Below are 20,173 nucleotides of genomic sequence, written 5' to 3' on the forward strand. Positions count from 1 at the left end.
ATGGGACTATGTCTCTCTTTTATTAGGTCATTGGTTTTATTTCTCTCCATGTACCTCACTTCTCTTTTCCCTCTGCTATGGGCCAGGCTAACACCTGTAGAAGAAAACGAACAAATGTTTGTTCCTGAACATGAGCAGTTTCCCTGCAACTCTGGGGCAGAGTAAACACTTAAGTGTGATTTAAAAAAAAAAAAAAAACCCATAGCGACTGATATTTCAATAGTGCAGACGCACAGCTTTACTGTTTCCTTTGCAGAGTCTAGCACTGGTTGTCTGGTGGAGAAATAGAAGCACAGTGACTGTATAACAGACTACAATAGGGAACACACCAAATTCCAGAGTCTGAAAACTCCCACTAAAATCCATCAACTGTGACACTAATGGGTAATAACGTGCAGTGTAAAAGGGCTGTAAAGAATCATAATCAGCATCTCTGCATTCTGAATAAAGGATTTAGCAATTAACAAATTAACTTTTTTTGGCAAAACTGCTCTTTTACTGGTATTGTTAATAATAAACAAAAAAATCTGAAAAATGAGGCACTATTAAGTTGCCAAAACTATGCCTGCATGTTTCTTCAAATTCTTACAGTAGCACTACATCCAGTGGTACCAATAGTAGGAGCACTAAGGCAGACAGACAGCTGGCCTTTTATCTACTGTGTCTTCTGCACATGCAGGTTTTCACAACTTAGTGGTTACAATGACTGCAGCCAATTTATCGTAATGTCCCCACTGATGCAACCACTAATGGGAAGCATGAAGAAAAAATACAAGTGTAAACTCAACTTTTAATTTCAATATTTTGACACCTGTCCCTAAGCTAAATATGAATGGATTAATTATTTAAACCTGTGTGTCACAGGCACTCCAGAATTTAAACTGAGTGACTGAGTTATCAAAAATTAAATTATTTACAGTGCAAATGCTGACAAATCTATTTGCTGATAATAAGTACTGCTACAATATTTTGGATAGATGTGATTTATTATACAAGAAATAAGGAAGTCACTGATTTCTCTGTAATTTCCAAATTACTCTTTAAACTATCAGTAATGGGATTATCCTTAGCTAAACAAAACTGCATGATGAGAATAGTTAAACTGCTAATTGACTCTGCTGAGCAGAGGGAAATCTATTCCTAAAGAATCTCAACACCAAATATACATTCCTTGGGAGAAGAGCGAGAGGAGACAACTCTGCTACAGGCAGGGCCGGCTCCAGACCCCAGCGCGCCAAGTGCGCGCTTGGGGCGGCATTTTGCCGGCAGGGCGGCAGGCAGCTCCGGCGGACCTTCCGCAGTCATGCCTGCGGGAGGTCTACCGGAGCCGCGGGACCGGTGGACCTGCCGCAGGCATGACTGCGGAGGGTCCGCTGGTTCCAGGGCTCCGGTGGAGCTCCCGCAGACGAGCCTGCGGATGCTCCACCAGAGCCGCGGAACCAGCGGACCCTCTGCAGGCACGTCTGCAAGAGGTCCCCCGGAGCCGCGGGACCAGCGTGCTTGGGGCGGCCAAATTCCTAGAGCCGCCCCTGGCTACAGGTCCGCATTGCAGTAGGTTACAAAGGATACATTAATAATGTGAAATGCAGTCCTAGAAAGCATAGCATTGACATAGAAAGCCCTACTATGAGTCATAAACACCTAAGAGAATGGAGTAAACATATTAGACCAGAACAGTAATCTGGTGCAGAACTGGTGTGCACACTTAGATAAATTCGTTTTTCCCCCTGTGAACATTAACAGTTTTTAAATGTATAACGGTAATGCTAGATACTGAGTCAAGAACTTATCTGATTGTTACCTGTATATAAAAATCCATCTAGTATTCTTTGACATTTCAAAGCAAAAGCATGCAACTAAGCACACAGAAGGTATCTAAAAGATTACATAATTAAGTAATCTGATAGCCCAGCTGTTGGTGTGTATCTGGGGGAAAGGTTCACTCATGGGAAATATAACCAGGAGTCCTTGTGGTACCTTAGAGACTAACAAATTTATTTGGGCAAGCTTATGCCTAAATACATTTGTTGGTCTCTATGGTGCCACAAGGACTCATTATTTTTGCTGATACAGACTAATATGGCCATAATACATCTTATCTAGTATCCATACATGCTTGAGCCCATATAAACATTACTGTGCAGAATTATGAAATGATAAAACCATGCAGTTAAATATAGAAATACTTTCTTGCATTTTATTTAGCAGTTGTCAAGAGTACATAATAGAACCTCAAAATATAATGTGTTCCTTAGGAATAGAAACGCAATCAGACTCGCTAGATAGAGTACCTAGAACACAAAGGTACTTTTCACATTTTTCAAATTATGCCAGCTAGAAGTAATGCACTTTACTAAAAGCTGAACAAAACAATGTTACATTTTTGATAAGCAAGTAGAAAGGTGGGGTTTTTTAAGTCTCAGTTTCAAAGCTATTAATTTCAGGAATCTGGACATACGACATTAATGAACATGCAACTTCATCACGAAGTTTAAAAATCCAAAACAAAATCCAGATGCCAGATCATGCCTTATGAGGAAAAATCCATAGAAGGCCACAATTTAAGAAGAAAACTCTGCAAGACTTGAAGCCTTCAGTGTCTGTCTCAACATGCCCTTTCATGAAAGCCCACAAAAGAAGTGGGTGGTGCAGGCCTCCATCATCATGAATGTCCCAAGATTTGCAGGGAAACTCATGGACCTCTGTGTAATCTGTCATAGGTCACACCCACTCCACAGAGTCTGACACAGTAGTATGCAGGGCCGCCTCCACGCACAAGCGGAGCAAGCACGTGTCTGGCACAGCACATGCTAAGGGGTGGCATTCCATCCATTCTTGGGGCGGCACAGTCCGGGGGCGGCTTTTTTTTTTTGCACTTCGGCAGTTTGGGCAGCGGCAGTCCGAGAGGTGGGTTTTTTTGCACACACTTCGGCAGTTCGGGCAGCAGTCCGAGCAGGGTCTTTTTTTTTTGCTTGGGGCGGCAACAATGGTAGAGCCGGCCCTGGTAGTATGGCTTCCTTAAGTGGCTCCTTTTACTCTTGCATCCAGCTGGTATCTGGTTAAAAAATCCTCAAATATAGAAGGATGGCTCTGGAGTAGTATGTACTCAGAATTTTTGGCAGGGGACCACAAGGTTCCTACTGACTTTATAGAGTAGACATACAGCTAAAACCTAGCACTTGGGAGAATTTATCCCACATTGGTTCTGTCTTAGCTCTGGGAGCCACTGTAACCTCTTAAATGGTCTCACAGCAACAATAGGACACAAAAGGGATTGTCTTTAAAAGTGTGATTATCCAGTGAATGTTACATAATCTGGTTCCCAGTTGGCTTTTTGCGCTGAAGATGCTTAGGCTGACTGACAGGCTGGAAAGCTACTGCTTTAATTGTGGGCTTGTACACACTACCACTTATGTCAGTATAACTTCTGTCTCTCAGGGATGAAAATAACCCTGTAAATAACCGGGCAACGTAAGTTACACTGACTTAAGCACTGGTATGGACAGCGCTATGTCCCACCAACATAGTTTCCACCTCTTGCAGAGATGGATTTATTATGCAGACAAGAGAGCACTCTCCCATTGGCATAGAGCACTTCTAGTGTAGCTGTGTGAGATTTAACTACTACTTACTACTAACTACTACTTCCTCGTCAATTGGAGAAAATAAAGGTGGATGGCATCTTCCTCATTTCTGCCAGATGCTTCCTGTAAAATATCTGCCTTGGGTCTTACGAAGAATCTAGATGCAATAATCATTCTTATTTTACTGATTATTTCTTGAGCACTGCATAAATGCTTAAATTTAAAACAATTACTGAATCAACGTGAAATATTTGTTTTGCTTTGAGTCAAGTAAAGCCTACGTGCTTATCTGTCACCAGGACCCCAACCTTACATCCTGTTTCTGCTGGGTGTGGATAGTGAGCATCTCAAATGCTGCTTAGTTCAGAGTGTCCCGGGCGCATTGAAGAACTACAATGAGTCCATCCTGTTACATAATCTTAGAATAAACAAAATGACATTAACATGGTAGATGCTTATTGAGTGCCTACTGCCTATTGGGGGGAAAACACATACAGATGTTTAGTATGATCGCCTATTCACATAAATGTGAGGACAGGTATGTTTATTTGGGTGTGTTACTCCAAACATACTGTAGACTGATTACCTTAAAATGTAATTTTAAAAGATAAGCAGAGACAGACTGGGTCATTTCTTGAGCAAGGTACCTCCATTGAAAACACAGATGCTGCAAGAAGTGATGATTTAATAGGAGGCCCAGTCTTAGGATTTGTGATTGAGCAAGATTCTGGAAGTGAGGAGGATCAAGCCAGGTCACGATTTCTCTAACTTTCCAGTCTTGTTGCAGAAATGCATGAGTATGTGTGATTCTACTTCTGCAGAAGGAGATATGGCATCTTTTCATCTCACAGGATGCAGAGCCCCAAAGCACCACTTGCTTTGAATTTGCTTACAGCCACACTTATTTGCTTGACACCACTCTTTCCTCTGAATATTGAAACAATTCTTCAGCATGCTGTTAGGGGACACTGTGCTGCCAGAGGTGTTTTCTTCCGATGAGATGTAGAAAAGAGGTCCTGATCATTAGAAGATCCAATAGCATTTTGGTGTAAAGGATGGAGCGCTAATGTCCTGAGTGACATCCAGTGAGTAATTCTGTCCTGCTTACTTTAAGTTCTCCCTGCAGTTTCAGTTGGAGACAAACAAACTTATATAGTATTGCTGGCAAAGAACATAGTTGCAACTTTCCACCCTACAGATGCCTGCATGTCACTGTGGGTGAATAAGCCCTGTGTTTTTCAGGCAGCAAAGCATTTGGGAGTAAAAGCACTATAAAAATCTATGCTGTGTGCACATGTACCTTGTATGTGAATGATTGCAACAATCTAACTACAAGATGGCTCAAAAACAATATATGCTATATGATGCTACAGCTTGAAACATTTAGAAATTACAGCTGGTGCATATTGCAGGTGCTCTCCTATTAAGTAATGCTGCTTGCCAGGAGCACACATTCTCTGTGATAGGAGAGGAGATTCCAATTGATTTTCAGGTATTGTTTCTGATCAGTACCCTTAAAAGGTCTGTCTTAACTAGAAGTGGTTAAGTTTAGCACATGCTGGTTAACCTTGACCTAATTTGACCTTTTTCCTACTGTATGCAGGGTAATACCTTGAAGCATGATTTAGCTAGCTGAGGTGTACAAGAGGCGACCTATGTGGCTACACCACTATTTGATGGGAATTGACATAGAAAGTTAGCTATGAAGACTATCCCTGATGATCATCATCTTGTCTTTCTGGGTGTCATAATTCCTTGCACTTCAAAGCACATCTGAACAGGCTCATCAAGTGGATGCTTTAAAATAGTTGCAAAAACTTAACATGGTTATTCCATGTAAATGAAACCTTTCTGTAAAGAGCTGTGAGGCTGGGGCCTAAGCTAGCTAGATATATGCACAAGTGATCCAAAAAAAAGAAATTCATACAATAGGTCACCAACAGATCATTCAGTGCAAGCTAAAATAAAAGTATCCTTTTGGAGTGGGGGGAGGGGATCCCCAAACAATGATAGAATCAATTCAAGAGCTTCAGAAAAGTAGATACCATATCCTCACTAGCAAACAGTTTTGGTTTCAAGTGAGAATGTTCCCCTCCCAAAATCCTGTATTTCCAGTCTTTATTCCTGTCTGTCATGTTCTGGCAGACACCATACCAACCAATACATAATAAATGTTTCACTTATGTGGATTTAGAATACAATTATACCTTCAGTTTGACAACTTTTTCTTGTTGGTATACTAGGAAATGCTTTGCACATTGTGAAAGAAAATTGGCAAGAATAGAGATCAATACTAGAAGACTTAGTGCAGTTACCACATGCATTTTGCAATGTGCCCTTTAACACACATACATATCCAAGCACCAATGTTAAACATCATACAAAACCAGAAAAACAGGATTGTTCATTGTTGTGCTCTACTCAGATCCTGTCAATCCTACACTATTTTCTATACCTTTGCTCTCTGGTGAACAATATGAAACATGTTAAAATAAGTGCCAGAATATACTATTCTCCTGGAAGTGTAATATATAGCTGTAAATATACTTATGTACAAGACAGCTATAAAACCCCCAAATTTATTAGAGATGTTATTAACGATGTTATTAAAGAAACTCATCTACTCCCTTGAGCCTGAACTGAGTCTACTGGGTGTTTGTTTCACCATCAACTGGTGTCTTCAGTAAGAGCAGAGCAATAATTTTATAATCTTTACTACTGGATTGTTTACCATGCTTCTGGTCTTTTCAGAAAAAAGGTTTGAAGGAATGAAATGCCTTATTCCCTCTTATTTAAGAGATTATGTGACTCCATAGAAATCTTATCCTTTTGGTTTCTTCATAACACTCAGAATTATATTTTTAAACTTTGACACAATAGTGCAGACCGAGCTTAATAATATATAATCAAAACTACCAAGCAAGTATGCTAGTCTGTGGTTTTGTTTTATTGCACCTCAAATATGCATTCTAGGCTTAATTATTATTCTTGTAGTTTTTAAAGTAGATATCACAATCATTTTGCAAATAAGAATTAGTCTGTCGTCATTCAACTCTTCCTTCTACCAAATGCAGAGCAGAATGTGTACAGGTACTGCAGAGGTTAAATGACTATTCAATGCAGACATATTGTTTATACTTAAACAAAAACAAACAAAAAGATATTGAGTGATGACACTTAGATATTAAAGTTAAAATAAACCATATATGTGAAAAAAGGTTCTTAATAAGTAGCCCTGTGAAAGTTACAGCTCAACACACAGGTTATTTTTAAAAATAAAACAGTTCTGTTCCTATAGTTAGTTTGAGAGGAAGGGGTTTTTTTGTTTTTAAATCTTTTCACTATAAGCTATTGTCACTGGGCAAGTCAAGGAGGTGAACCACCACCACCAAGGATATAAACAAGAAGTTTTTGTTGCACTTATTAACTACCAGGTTTTTTTAACCTACCAAAAAAACAAACAAAAAAAAAACCAAACAAACTCCAGTCCAGTAAGCCTGTATTAAAATGAACAAGGTTATCTTTGAAAGTGTTGGTTTAGCTTTATCTCTAACAAGTCTTTTTACACATTTGGTGAGAAAGAAACTTTACTTTAACGCCAAAAAATTCCACTGGAGAAGTCATCTACTGTCAAAACAATACATCTCATGGAATCCAGAAGAAATCCAAGATATCTATCTACACACAAACTATCTTGTACTTAGTTTAAACTACATTATGTTTTGGCACAGGTTACTTATGGTTCTAACTATTTCTGATTACTTGCTCAGAATATGCTGAACTTAAAAACCCTATACAAAGGAGAAAGTGAATGAGGTCAATAAATCTCAGTTCCAACCACTACAGCAAGCATGCAGCGAAGAGTAGAGCTGTTTGTTTCCTAATGTCAATTCACAATTGGATTTACATATAAAGTTTTGGAATTAAATAGCTTTCTTTCATAATTGAACCTAGGTATTAAAAGTCATCCATTACTAAGCAAATAGAGTATAGGAGTACTTGTACTCCTGTTCTTTTTGGGCTAATGCTGCTTCTCCTCTGAAACCTGTCAAATAGAGTATGTTATCAGTAATGAAGAAACACATAAATAGTACAAATATTTTGAATACATTTGGACTTGCAGCTTTAAAAGAAATATGTTAAGTAACAATTTACCAGTTCTTAAAAAACCAACCAAACAACAACAAATAGGCAATAATTACAAAGAATACACTTTACATACAAATTTCAGATTGTATCAGCAGTATAAATAAAAATGCTTCCAATAAAGCAGATGAATCAAACATTTAATTTCCAGATGAACTAGTCTTCATTTTACAGGTGAACATATACAAGTACAATATTATTCCTATGCAAAAGTGGTTTGCATTTCCTTTTTCTTTTTTCAGTAATGAAATACGAAAAAACAGCAATAAAACATTAACAAGTCTACTAATGACCTTAATTCAGATACCCGTCTCATTTACTTACAATGGTTCTTAGCAATTATGAGCTTCATTGGAATGTCTAAGTCACAGAGGACCATGCCAAAGACAGCTAAATTAATAACTGATTCAAGGTGTGTCTACTGAAAATCCGAGGCTATATCATCTACAAATTTACATCCCAAGGTATCGGAACTGTAAGCCTTTTTTAACAAGGTCACATTTATGCCAGCTGTAAATTAGGAAATCTCTCATTTTAGCTTTCAGACACAGCAATTTAGAAACCAATCCACAAACCCACCACCTTCCAGCCTACTCATTGGTCAATCGCTGACCCAGCCCACATGGTATCAGTAGGTGTGTCCCCAAAACACAGTTTTATTGGCTGAAATAAGATGGTATTTAACGAACTGATTTTGTAGGGAGGGGGGGAGGCGGGCTGTCAGTCACACTGCAGAACTCCTCAGCACCCTCACCAAGCTGGCGAAAGGGGGAAGAATGGGCATTCCCCCCCGCCCCGTAGTTGGCCTTAGAAAATCCCCGACCTCAAACAGTGAAACAGATACAGAGGACTTGGACTCGTTTATAGGCAAAGTCCTTGCTCTCCAGGAGGTCACAAGGGATCCCTTTTTCCCTAAAAGATTAACAGGAGCCTGGGGACCTCGGGGGGTTTGCAGGCAATAAAGGAACTGAAGTCGGCGAGGTTGGGCTTGTGGGTGCCCGCCCAGGAGCCGGGCTGGCACCGCTGTGTAACTAGCCCTTCTCCCCGCGCCGGTGGAGCATGGAGCTGGCGAGGCAGCACTGCGGGGTGTGCGGAGCCCAGCGCGCGCATCACTTACGCGGCCTGTTCCGTCTGCCCGAGTCCAGCCGTCTCCGCAGCCTGCATTTCTTGGCCGGGGAGCCGTGGCCGGGCACCGGCGGCTCCTGGCGCAGCAGCGGCGGCGGCGGCGGCGGGTGGAAGCCGTTGTGCAGCAGCCCGTTGAGCAGCGAGCCGGAGGGGGCGGCTGCAGCCGGCGGGGCGCCAGGCTGGGCTCGGGGCCGCTCCCCCATGGCGGCGGCGGCGGCCTCGCTCCTTTGTCTCCGCGCAGCTGGCGGGTTGGGCCGGGCTGGGCGGCGGAGCCTCAGCGCCCGCAGCTCATGCTGGTCCCGTCCCCGCCGCAACCTGCTCTGGATGCGGCGCCGCTGCCGGAGCCGGAGCTCCTGCCGGCAGCGCACGGCGCAGGCGTCCTGCCCGCTGCGGAGGGGGGCGGTGGGAGCGGCGGCGGCGGCAGCAGCAGCATGGAGGCGCCCGCTGCGGGGACTGAGCGTCCCGGGCTCGGAACCGCCGCTGCCGTGCGCGTTCCCGGGGTGGAGGGGGCCGGAGCCGGGGCCCTGTGTGCGCCCAGCCCGACGCCGCGTTCGCGTGGGGAGTTGGGGGCCTGCTGGCTGGGGATGTGCCGGGGCGGGATGAGCGCCCGGCCCGGCCTGTGGCGGCACCTCGGGGCTGTGCGGCGTGTCCGGGGTTGCCTGTCTGGACGCTGGGTGTCTCAGCCCTCAGCTGTCCGGGCGTGTTTGCCGTGCGCTGCTTGTCTGGCCCTGCTTCTGGGCACGTGTTGTGGGCTCTGTGCACCACGCTGTTTCTCGGGCTGCCTGCTGTCTAGGTTGTGTGTAGCGCATGGGTGCCAGGTTGGTATAGCTTTTGGTGGTGCCCAGACCGGGTCCAAGCAGAGCCATCCGGTCTGGGGCAACCGCCCCGGGCCCTGTGCTTCGGGGGACCCCGCAGTTCAGGGAGATGTGGGGTCCAAGCAGAGCCATCCAATCCATAGGAAGGACCAGGGCAACCGCCCAGGCCCGGCGCTTCAGGAGGATGGGGGGGTCCAGGTGGCCTGGAGGGTTAGCAGGGGGCCTCACGCCTAGCGACCTGGCCCCAGCCTGCCCCACTCCACCTTGTCACCTCCCGGCGTTGCTTGGGGGAGGAGGCAGAAACCGGGAAGGCTTGGGGAAAGGAGTGGAATAGGAGCAGGCTGGGGCCAGGCCACTCACTGCTGTTTGTGCCGCTACACCGGCACCAGCCCCCACGCCCCCCACCCCAACCTGCAAGCTGCCCTGGACCCACAGCCCCACACTTTGGGGGGGGGGGCTGTGATTCAGGGGGTTGTAGGGTTAGCGGGGGGCCTGGTGTTGGCAGCAACAAGCAACCTGGCCCCCGTCAGCCCCCTCTCCACCCCCATTCCACCCCCCCACCCCAGTCTCTTTCTGGATTCTGCCATCTTCCCTGAGCGATGCTGGCAGAGCAGAGCGGGGTGGGCTGGGACCAGGTTGATCACTGCTGCTGGTGCCAGACCTCCCATTAACCCCCCCAGGCCACTCTGGATCCTGCATCCCCCTGAAGTGCAGGCCCCCCCTACCCCCGAAGCATGGTAAGTCCAAACATTGGTGTAGCCGGGACCACATTCCTAAATATTGGTGAAGCATGGGCCCATATAACTTGCTGCCCATGATGTAGTGTATATATGTACAAACCTATGTGAGTGGCTTGGGTACAGGGTGCTGTGAAGATGCATCCAGTGCCTGTAAACTCAGGATTTCTGTGCATGCTTTGTGCTTCATGGAGAGTTATGTATCTGCATGCATGACCTGTTTCATTATTTTTGTGTGCTGTTACATATTGTCAACAGTGACTACTCAAGCCTTCAGTGCATGTGACCTCATGCCTTTTTGGTTTGTTGGCTTTCACTACAAGTCTTTGACAATCCTTTTGTGAATCAGATATTTTATCTGACCTCTAAACAGTCCAAGTGCAAAAACCCATTTACTGAATAAAATGTTATTAAATGATAAAGTGCATTAACATAATGAATGCATATAAAATTAGGTGAACTGCATGGTACCTACTATTGGGTATTTGAAAATCACCATAACTGAAACACTTTACAACAAACATGTTCTGGGACTGGTTCATTCCTTCCTAAATGTGGTTTTCAAACGGCAGCTATATTACTGATTCTTATAGGGTGCTGGTGGGTCACTTGGTGCTGGCTCCCTATATCCAGCTGCTATTACAGGTTTCCAGGCTCTTGTCAAGCAGTGGGAAAGAAAGGAGAGAGAGACTACTTGCCTCCAGTAGGGGTTCTTGCTCCAGCAGAGAACAGAAAACATTACACAGCTCCTTTCTCACACCATCGGAAGCCAGAATGAATGGCCAGGGCATTACGTTCAGGGGAATAGAGGACTAGGCTACAGCAAACCTCGTGCAATGGCAGAGTAGGGGAGAAAGGAACAATACAATTGAGAGTGCGAGATTAAGATCAAAAGGTGACTACTTTTGGGGGGAAATGCACTGAGCATGTACCATTTTAAAGAAGATTAAAGTACCTACATACTTTTGTGATATTTTAGCACATAAGCAATTGCAGTACTTGCAATAGGGATGCTGTGCAGTCATAAACAGGACTACTATTAACAAGTTGGGAAGGGATGGGGTCTGTCAAACAATTCCTGGATTAAGATCGTCAGCACTATGATAATTTGAGAATCTCTGCCTTACTATATTGTAGCTAAACTAAAAGCCAGACCCCTGCATCTTGAGTTGTGATTTGGTGACCATCAGACCACATGTGATCCATGGAGAGTTGGCTCTTTAGTGTGCTGGCTTTTCTTCTTGATTCCATCTGCTAATGCATGTTATAGAAAGCTAAGGTACGTTAAATACTTTCCTAATATTATATTCCCCATGTAAATTGCTGCAGGTGCTATACAATTGCACATGAACAGCGGTAGACTCTGTAGTTTTGAATATGAGAAATGGGTCCATGAAAAACTGTGTCTGTAAGATGTGGTCCTTGCTATTAAAATATAGATGAGTTTAGATAAGAAAAACTACAACTGTAAACAAAACAAAAAATACTATTCCAAAATGCAGAAAGTGTCCTGAGACAGGGAGAAGGGTAGGATGTCAGATGATCTGACTGACTCATTAATATGATTAACAGGTGTGATTTAAGCGCCTAATAGAGTGTGGAGGAATAGACTCACTTTTTCATGTGTGAAACAGTTTTGAGTTAGGCTTTATACTAAGGCTGTCAATTAACTGCGGTTAACTCAAGCAATTAATGCAAAACAAATTAACTAGATTAAAGAAATTAGTCACGATTAATCAGTTTTAATCACACTGCTAAACAATAATAGAATACCAATTTGCATTTATTATAAATATTTTGGATGTTTTTCCACATTTTCAAATATATTGATTTCAATTACAACACAGTACAAAGTGTACAGTGCTCACTTTATATTATTATTTTTATTACACATTTGCACTTCAAAAAAGATAAAAAATTGTATGAGGTAAATTGAAAAATACTAACAGTATAGGGCAATCTTTTTATCATGAAAGCACAACTTACAAATGTAGAATTTTGTTTTATGTAACTGCACTCAAAAACAAAACTATAAAACTTTAGAGCCTACAAGTTTATGCACTTATCCACTCAGTCCTACTATTTGTTCAGCCAATCGCTACAATAAGCAAGTTTTACATTTACGAGAGATTATGCTGCCCGCTTACTTACAATGTCACCTGAAAGTGAGAACAGGCATTCACATGGCACTGTTGTAGCCTGCGTTGCAAGGTTTTTATGTGCCTGATATGCTAAGCATTTGTATGTCCCTTCATGCTTTGACCACCATTCCAAAGACTTACATATTTGGGTAGTCCCATTGAAGCTAACAGGACTAGTCAAGTGCATAAAGTTAAGCAGGTATAAAAGTCTTTGCGAGATCAGTGCCTTAGAATAAGACATATCAATTCTTTGTCTGTCCCTCAAAGGCATATTTGAATCTCAGAAGTCAAAGTAGTCCCCCAAATCCACCCCCTCACTGTGCTTAATGTTGGCTCCTCATTAGCTTCCTCTCATCTGCTATTGAAATAAAATGTGCAAATTTATTAATTAAATAAGCAGAGCTGGACAGGAAATGGTTTACTTGACTCATCATTTTTTTTCTCTCTCACCAACAGATGCTGGTCCAATAAAAGATATTACCTCACTCACTGTATCTCTCTACACCTAGCACACCACTTTCATGGTATTTATCCTTAAATGTCATACGAGTTCTCTAATAAAAGCTTATGTCAGTGATCCTCTCAATCACTGCAAGATGTATGTTTAAGGATTTGTGTACATGTACTAGAAATATGTTCTAAAGTCTGTCACAAGCCAAAGAGAAAAACAGGTGTCTTCCACACAGGAAGTCTCTCTGTCAAAATGTAAATTAAACATTGTAAGCCAGCACAATGGGAGCCTTATTTACATACGGAGCCAGGACTTGGAGGAAAGGAGCACATTGGAGAATGAACCACAAGGGCTTGCCCTCTCTCTGGGGATAGACAATGAACTTTGGGGAATATAAGGGAAAGGCAAAAGGACACCCTTTTATCCTGCATCTGAGGAAGTAATCAGGCAGTGTAATTACATTCATGAAAACAGGATCCCAGCCTGCCCTGGTTGGAAGCACTGTGTAGGACATTTGGGTGAGGTAGACTTCTTGACACAGAAAGTTAGCCTGTTCAGTTACATCTCTTGAGTGTGTTATGATTTTGTTTTATATGTAAACTTTCCACTTCCATTGTTTACTAACTCTTAAATCTTAATCTTTGGTAGTAAACTTGTGATTATTTTCACTATAAACATAAATCAGTGCTGTGGTGTTTATACAAGAAGCTGATCCTGTGTTGACTCAAACAACCTGGTGGGTATACTGTTTCTCTGGTATAACTGTGAGTGTTCAGTGGATAAGGGACTAAATAGTACAGGGAAACACTTGAAAGGGGTTTGGGGACTGAGTATACCTATTGTTAACCTGCAAGGCAAAGTAAGGACTGGCATTGCCCTGAGAAGATGGTTTGGGTGGCTAATATACTGGAGTTAAGCACAAACAAGAAGTCTTCTTTTTGGAGGCAAGGGGGCAACAAGCTGACTCATAGTCCTGGTACTCCAAAAACCATCACACATGTAAAATATGGTTCAAAGCAAATCCTGCTAATAAAGTTTTAACTTTTGAATTTGGGGAAAGGGGTGACCTTACTAAATTCTGCATTCTTACAGAGTTCAGCATAAAACTGGTAGTGATGAACTGGCAATTTCAAAGCAAACATTTTTAGAGGACACCACCCTAGCAAACTTAATGATATTGATGGTTAAGATAGACCATTTCCTACTCACTCCATTTTGGAAACCAGCTATGGCAGACTTGAGGAGGGCTAGATCATTAGTTTGGCTTTGTTGTCACTGTGATTTGCATTACTTTACATTCACGTTGAAGTTAACTATTGTTGTCCTTACTCAATGCTTAATCAGATAAATTTCCATTGTTTTTAATGATATTTTCCCTATAAGGAAAAACTAACAAACTGAGGATCAGATTATGCTGTATACAGCTGTGGAAGGGGAAGACAAGAAGACTTCCTTCTAGTTTTGTGGCCTGCACAAGAGCCGGGCATATCTGTACTTTGGAAAGTACAGAGGCTGCTCCTTCTATTTCTCCAGGGTGCACACAATGCCCTAGAGGGGGATGCAGGGCTATTACTTCGCTCCATATCACGCCATCCCATAAATGGTAACCAGTGCAGCAGGAAAATAAGCAGCACTCTTATGTTTTCCTCCCTCCAGAGTAGAGAGGTATCTCTCTGCACTGAATGCTAACATGGGGTTGTGTCTAAATGGCCCCAATGGTTTGTGAAACTTTTGGTGTTGAAAAAGCCATGTAATTTGACTGTAAGACTCGGCTAAAACCACATACAATACTCCTCAACAGATGCTTAATCTTTCTAAAAATATCAGTTTTAAGTACTTATTTTCAAAGTGCTGAAGAGTCCTGAGAAGGAAGTGGCTATGCTGTGAAAACAAGTTCTTTCAACTATCTGGTTAGGGTGGGTAAAAAGAAGATTTTTAGAAATAAACATTACATTAGTGTCCTGTTGGTTTGCCATAGGTCTGTTCCCTACCACCACTAGAGTTGGTGACCTTTTAGGGTTGTATATAAAGTATGGCTGTCAATTGCAAATCGCAAGTGATTAACTCAAATTAACTTGGTTAAAAACATTAATTGTGATTAATTGTACTGTTAAACTAATAGAATACCAATTTAAATTTATTATACATATTTTAGATGTTTTTCTACTGTGATAGACCCAGGCCAGTTGGTAACAGCAGAGTAGTAGAAGGGAGATATAGTGGCCACTAGATAAGCAGTTTTCTGTTCCCTGAGTGACCAGAGCAGGGACTGCTCCAGGCTAATGAGAATACCTGACTCCAATTAACCTGCTAAGAGTCAGGTGAGGCTGTTAAGCACCTGACTCTAATTAAGGCCCCTCTGATGCTATAAAAGGGCTCACTCCAGTCAGGCCAGGGAGAGCCAGAGGAAAGGAAGTGTGTGTGAGGAAAGGGAGGGATATCTCAGTGGTTTGAGCATTGGCCTGCTAAACCCAGGGTTGTGAGTTCAATCCTTGAGGGGGCCATTTGAAGAACTGGGGTAAAAATCTGGGGATTGGTCCCTGCTTTGAGCAGGGAGTTGGACTATATGACCCCCTGAGGTCCCTTCCAACCCTAATATTCTAGGAACTGGGAGCAAGAGGTGTGCAAGAAGCTGAGAGTGAGTAGGCCTACTGCTGGAGGACTGAGAAGTACAAATGTTATCAGACATCAGGAGGAAGATCTGGTGGTGAGGACAAAGAAGGTGTTGGGAAGGAGGCCATGGGGAAGTAGCCCAAGAAGTTGTAGCTGTTGTACAACTGTCTCAGGAGGCACTCTAGACAGCTTCAGTCCACAGGGCCCTGGGCTGGAACCTGGAGTAGAGGGCGGGCCTGGGTTCCCCGCAAACCTCCCAAGTCCTGATCAAACACAGGAGGAATTGACCTGGACTGTGGCTTCTACCAGAGGGGAAGGTCTCTGGGCTGTTTCCTGACCCACAGGGTAAATCTGTGAGGTGAGCTAATCCACCAATAAGCACAGGACCTACCAAGGTAGAGGAGGAACTTTGTCTCACTACATTTTCAAATATATTGATTTCAATTACTACATAGAATACAAAGTGTACAGTGCTTACTTAATATTTTTATTACATATATTTGCACAGTAAGAAAAAACAATTATTTTTCAATTCACTTCATACAAGTACTGTAGTGCAATGTCTTTTTTGTGAAAGTGCAATTTACAAATGTGGATTTGTAGGCTCTAAAGTTTTACTTTGTTTATTTTTGAGTGCGGTTATGTAAAAAATAATGCAACATTTTTAAGTTGCACTTTCAGGATAAAGAGATTGCAGTACAGTACTTGTAAGAGGTTAATTTAAAAATATTATTTATTTTATCTTTTTTACAGTGTAAATATGTGTAATAAAAATAATATAAAGTGAGTACTGTACACTTTGTATTCTATGTTGTAATTGAAATCAATATTTGAAAATCTAGTAAAACATCCAAAATATTTAAATAAATGGTATTCTATTATTGTTTAACAGTGCAAATAAAACTGTGATTAATTGTGATTTTTTTATCTCACGATTAATCACAATTAATTTTTTTAATCGTTTGACAACCCTAATATAAACTGACTATTTTAGTGAATAGTACAGCTCAATATATACTCTATGTAACAAGTAAGAGGTTTTTTCCTCTTTCTCTTTTTTTTTTTAAAAAAAAAAATCCAAACTTTACTGTTTCACTGATTAAGAGTTGGGGACAGAAACAAAAAAAGAGACACATAGGTACAGACTTCTTTCTCATCACTAGGCACGTTGTGCTAAAAATAATTTCAAGGACCTCTCCTGCATATACGCAACTTGCATTTTTATTCTGAGAAAATCAATTTTGAAGTCACACCCTTCTTACTAAGACTCCTACAATAAAACGTAAATTATTCTGTAATACAATAGGGATCACTGAACTTATTGTGAACAAAAAGTTCTTTTGAACCTACTGTGTCTAGTGCTAACTTTTCACTTTGATTATCCTTTATGTTCCTAGGAACAATCAGATTTCTGGAGCTCCTGGCTCTGAATAGTGCTGGCAAACTTTTAATTTTGTTACACTGAGAGACTTACCTTATTTTTACATGGAACGTTGAGACAGAGGTTATAGAATTACTTGTACTCAACCACTCTAAGTAAAGGCATTATGTCTCTGCAGTGCAACAAAAAGAAAGCATAGAAAAAACGGTTACTCACCTTTCTGTAACTGTTGTTCTTACAGATATGTTGCTGATATCTATTCCAGTTAGGTGATTCCCAAACCTTACCTTGGAGGTGGGGTCAGAGTCAAGGTACTGCAGACTGAAGAACTGCCCTGCCGAAGGCCGTATCATCACGAGATTGCTGGACGATGGCATAGTGTGACGTGAAGGTGCACACCGAGGCCCATGTGGCAGCTCTGCAGATATCCTGGAGGGAAACGTTTGCCAGAAAAGCTGCTGACAATGCCTGAGCTCTCGTGGAATGAGCCATGACAGCAGGAGAAGGGACATTTGCCAGATTGTAGCAGGTACAGATACATGCGGTGATCCATGAAGATATCCGCTGGGAAGAGACCAGTGCACCTTTCGTCTGTTCTGTGATGACGACGAACAACTGGGTTGTCTTGCAGAATGGCTTTGTCCGGTCTATATAGAAGACAAGCAGTATTCTAGCATCCAGTGAATACAGTTGCTGTTCTTGAAAGTCGGTATGAGGTTTTGAAAATGTCCTGGCTTACATGGAAACAGAAACGGAACACCACTTTTGGTAGGAAAGCTTGGTGAGGTCTTAGCTGAATTTTATCCTTAAGAAAGATGGCATAAGGCGGTTCACACGAGAGAGTCTGTAGTTCGGAAACCCGATGTGCTAAAGTAATGGGCATTAGGAAGGCGAACTTCCAGGAGAGGTAGAGGAGTGAGCAGGAAGCCAGTGGCTCAGAGAGAGGACCCATGAGACAGGAAAGGACTAAATTAAGGTCCCAGACAGGCACGGGTGACTTCATTGGGGGATGGATTTTTTCCCAAGCCTTTCAGGAAGCGCCCCACAACAGGATTTGCGAACACTGAGCGCCCGGCCGTCCCTGGGTGGAATGCCAAAATGGCTGTAAGGTGAACCTTAAGGGAGCCAAAAGCTAGATGTTGGTCCTTCAACTGCATCAGGTAGTCCAGGATGCACGGAATTGAAGCTTGGAGTGGGGGCACCTGCCACTGAGCACACCAGATGGAAAACCTTTTCCATTTAGCTACATAAGTAAGTCTGGTAGAAAGCTTGCAGCTTTCCAGGAGCACCTGCCTTACCAAGTCCAAACAGGTGCATTCAGCCTGGTTCAACCATGGATCCTCCAGGCCATGAGGTGGAGTGATTGAAGGTCAGGGTATAGGAGAAGACCATGGTTCTGTGAGATGATGTCGGGACTGAGAGGTAGACGTAGCGGAGCCCGTATTGACAGATCCAATAGGACGGGATACCAGCACTGGCAGGGCCAGGCAGGAGCCACCAGTATGACGTCCGTCTTGTCCCGGTGGACCTTGAGGAGCACCTCATGGATCAGCAGAAATGGCGGGAAGGCGTAAAGTAGTTGGCCAGACCACGTGATCAGGAAGGCATCTGCAATCGAGCCTGGGCTGTGACCTCGGAAGGAGCCAAAGACTGGGTATTTCCTGTTGGTCCACGAAGCGAACAGGTCGATTCAGGGAAACCCCCAGCTGCGGAAGACAGAGTGAATGATGTTCGGATGAACTGACCATTTGTGCATAACATGAGTAGAAACCCTTACCCCTGAGCTCCCGAGGCGCTTCCTCCACTGCTCCTAGGGCGAGAAGCGCTTGTACCTCTTGGATGAGAAGTTGCTCATGAGAGGGGTCCCTGAAGAGGGACGGGGAAGGAGGGTGGGTTGGAGCAAAAGAGGATAGAATATCCTGCCTCCACCGTGCGAAGGACCCAATGGTCCAATGTAATGAGGGACCAGGCATGGTAGAAACGGGATAGGTGGTTCAGAAAGGGATAGCTGGCTGGGTTGTGAACTTATAGTCCGTCCTCGAGCGCATCTTCAAAATGGGTGCTTAGATCCCGGAGTGGGCTTGGATTGCCCTTGACCCTGCCCAGGAAGAGGTCATGATGGCCTATGCCGGGAGTATCTATTTCTCCTATGGGAGAAGTCCTGCCTGGGTCTAGGCAGGAAGGAGTGCTGTTGGGTGGGCTGAGGTTTAAATGGCTTTCTGAGAGTTGCCGGGGTATGCATGCCCAAAGATTTAATGGTATTTCTCGTGTCTTTCAGGGTATGCAGATGGGAATTGGTTTGCTTGGCGAATAGACCTTGGCCATCAAAGGGAAGGTCCTGGATTGTGTGTTGCACTTCAGGTGGAAGACCCAATGATTGGAGCCAGGCATTCCGACGCATGGCAATGCTGGATGCCAAGGTGCATGCTGCCGTGTCCATGGCATTGAGGGAACTCTGGAGGGATGTGTGAGATACTAGTTTGCCCTCCTCGGCGATGGCCCCCAGTTCCGTGCAAGACTCAGACGGGAGGAGTTCTTGGAATTTAAGGTCCACAGACCACGAATTATATCTACTGAGGATCACAAGTTGGTTCGCAATTCAAAGTGAAAGACCATTAGTATAATACATTTTTCTGCCAAAGAGGTCCAGCTGTTTGGCGTCCTTTGATTTGGGGGCAGGCCCCTGTTGGCCCTGCCTTTCCTTTTCATTCACCGTGTCCACCACAAGAGAACATGGGGCGGGATGAGTAAAAAGGTATTCATATCCCTTGGTGGGAACAAAATACTTTCTTTCCACCCCTTTGGCTGTGGGGGGAATGGAAGCCGGAGTTTGCCAGAGTGCTTTGGCGTTGGATTGAATAGTTTTGTTCATGGGGAGGGCCACCCTGGAAGGCCCTTCTTGACCTAAAATGTCCACCATAGGGTCCTCATCTTCCACAATCTCCTCCACTTGGAGGTTCATGTTTAGGGCTACGCGCCGGAGCAGTTTCTGCAGAACTCTGAAGTCCACAGGGGGTCGGCCAGATGTGGACATACCGGTCACAGCCTCGTCAGGGAAGATGAAGACGACTGTATTGGGAGAGCCGGGTCTCAAGTGGCCCCTTGGTCTGTTGGGACCAGATCTTCCTGGGCACTTGGGGCAGCCTCCACGATGGGTGGGGCTGGCTCCATGGATTGTGC

General features: G+C 43.5%; 1 protein-coding gene and 1 long non-coding RNA gene across 7 annotated transcripts in view; one reads left to right on the top strand and one right to left on the bottom strand.

Annotated features, from left to right (window-relative positions):
• Positions 1 to 9,321, bottom strand: part of PANK1 (pantothenate kinase 1) — a 42,677-nt gene extending 33,356 nt beyond the window's left edge. Inside the window, exon 1 of one of the 2 annotated variants that reach the window (XM_045024131.1) lies at positions 8,848 to 9,321. In XM_045024131.1, coding sequence (XP_044880066.1) covers positions 8,848 to 9,058 — 211 coding nt within the window. In that variant the 5' untranslated portion in view covers positions 9,059 to 9,321. Of the gene's footprint in view, positions 1 to 8,054; positions 8,256 to 8,847 lie in introns of those variants that run through there. The other variant, XM_045024133.1, reaches the window with a different exon arrangement.
• A 108-nt stretch (positions 9,322 to 9,429) lies between these two features.
• LOC123374311 lies at positions 9,430 to 19,637 on the top strand. Of its 5 annotated transcripts, none has more exons than XR_006581066.1 (4): positions 9,430 to 9,673; positions 11,545 to 11,686; positions 13,005 to 13,072; positions 17,235 to 19,637. It is a non-coding gene; the product is annotated as an uncharacterized LOC123374311 (long non-coding RNA). The 5 variants fall into 5 exon arrangements; XR_006581064.1 differs by lacking the exon at positions 9,430 to 9,673 and adding an exon at positions 14,383 to 14,602 and having other exon boundaries at positions 10,301 to 11,686; XR_006581067.1 differs by lacking the exon at positions 9,430 to 9,673 and adding an exon at positions 10,301 to 11,302.
• The last annotated feature ends 536 nt before the right edge of the window (positions 19,638 to 20,173 follow it).

The sequence above is a fragment of the Mauremys mutica genome, chromosome 7 (assembly GCF_020497125.1).
Source record: "Mauremys mutica isolate MM-2020 ecotype Southern chromosome 7, ASM2049712v1, whole genome shotgun sequence".
Lineage (NCBI taxonomy): Eukaryota > Metazoa > Chordata > Testudines > Geoemydidae > Mauremys > Mauremys mutica.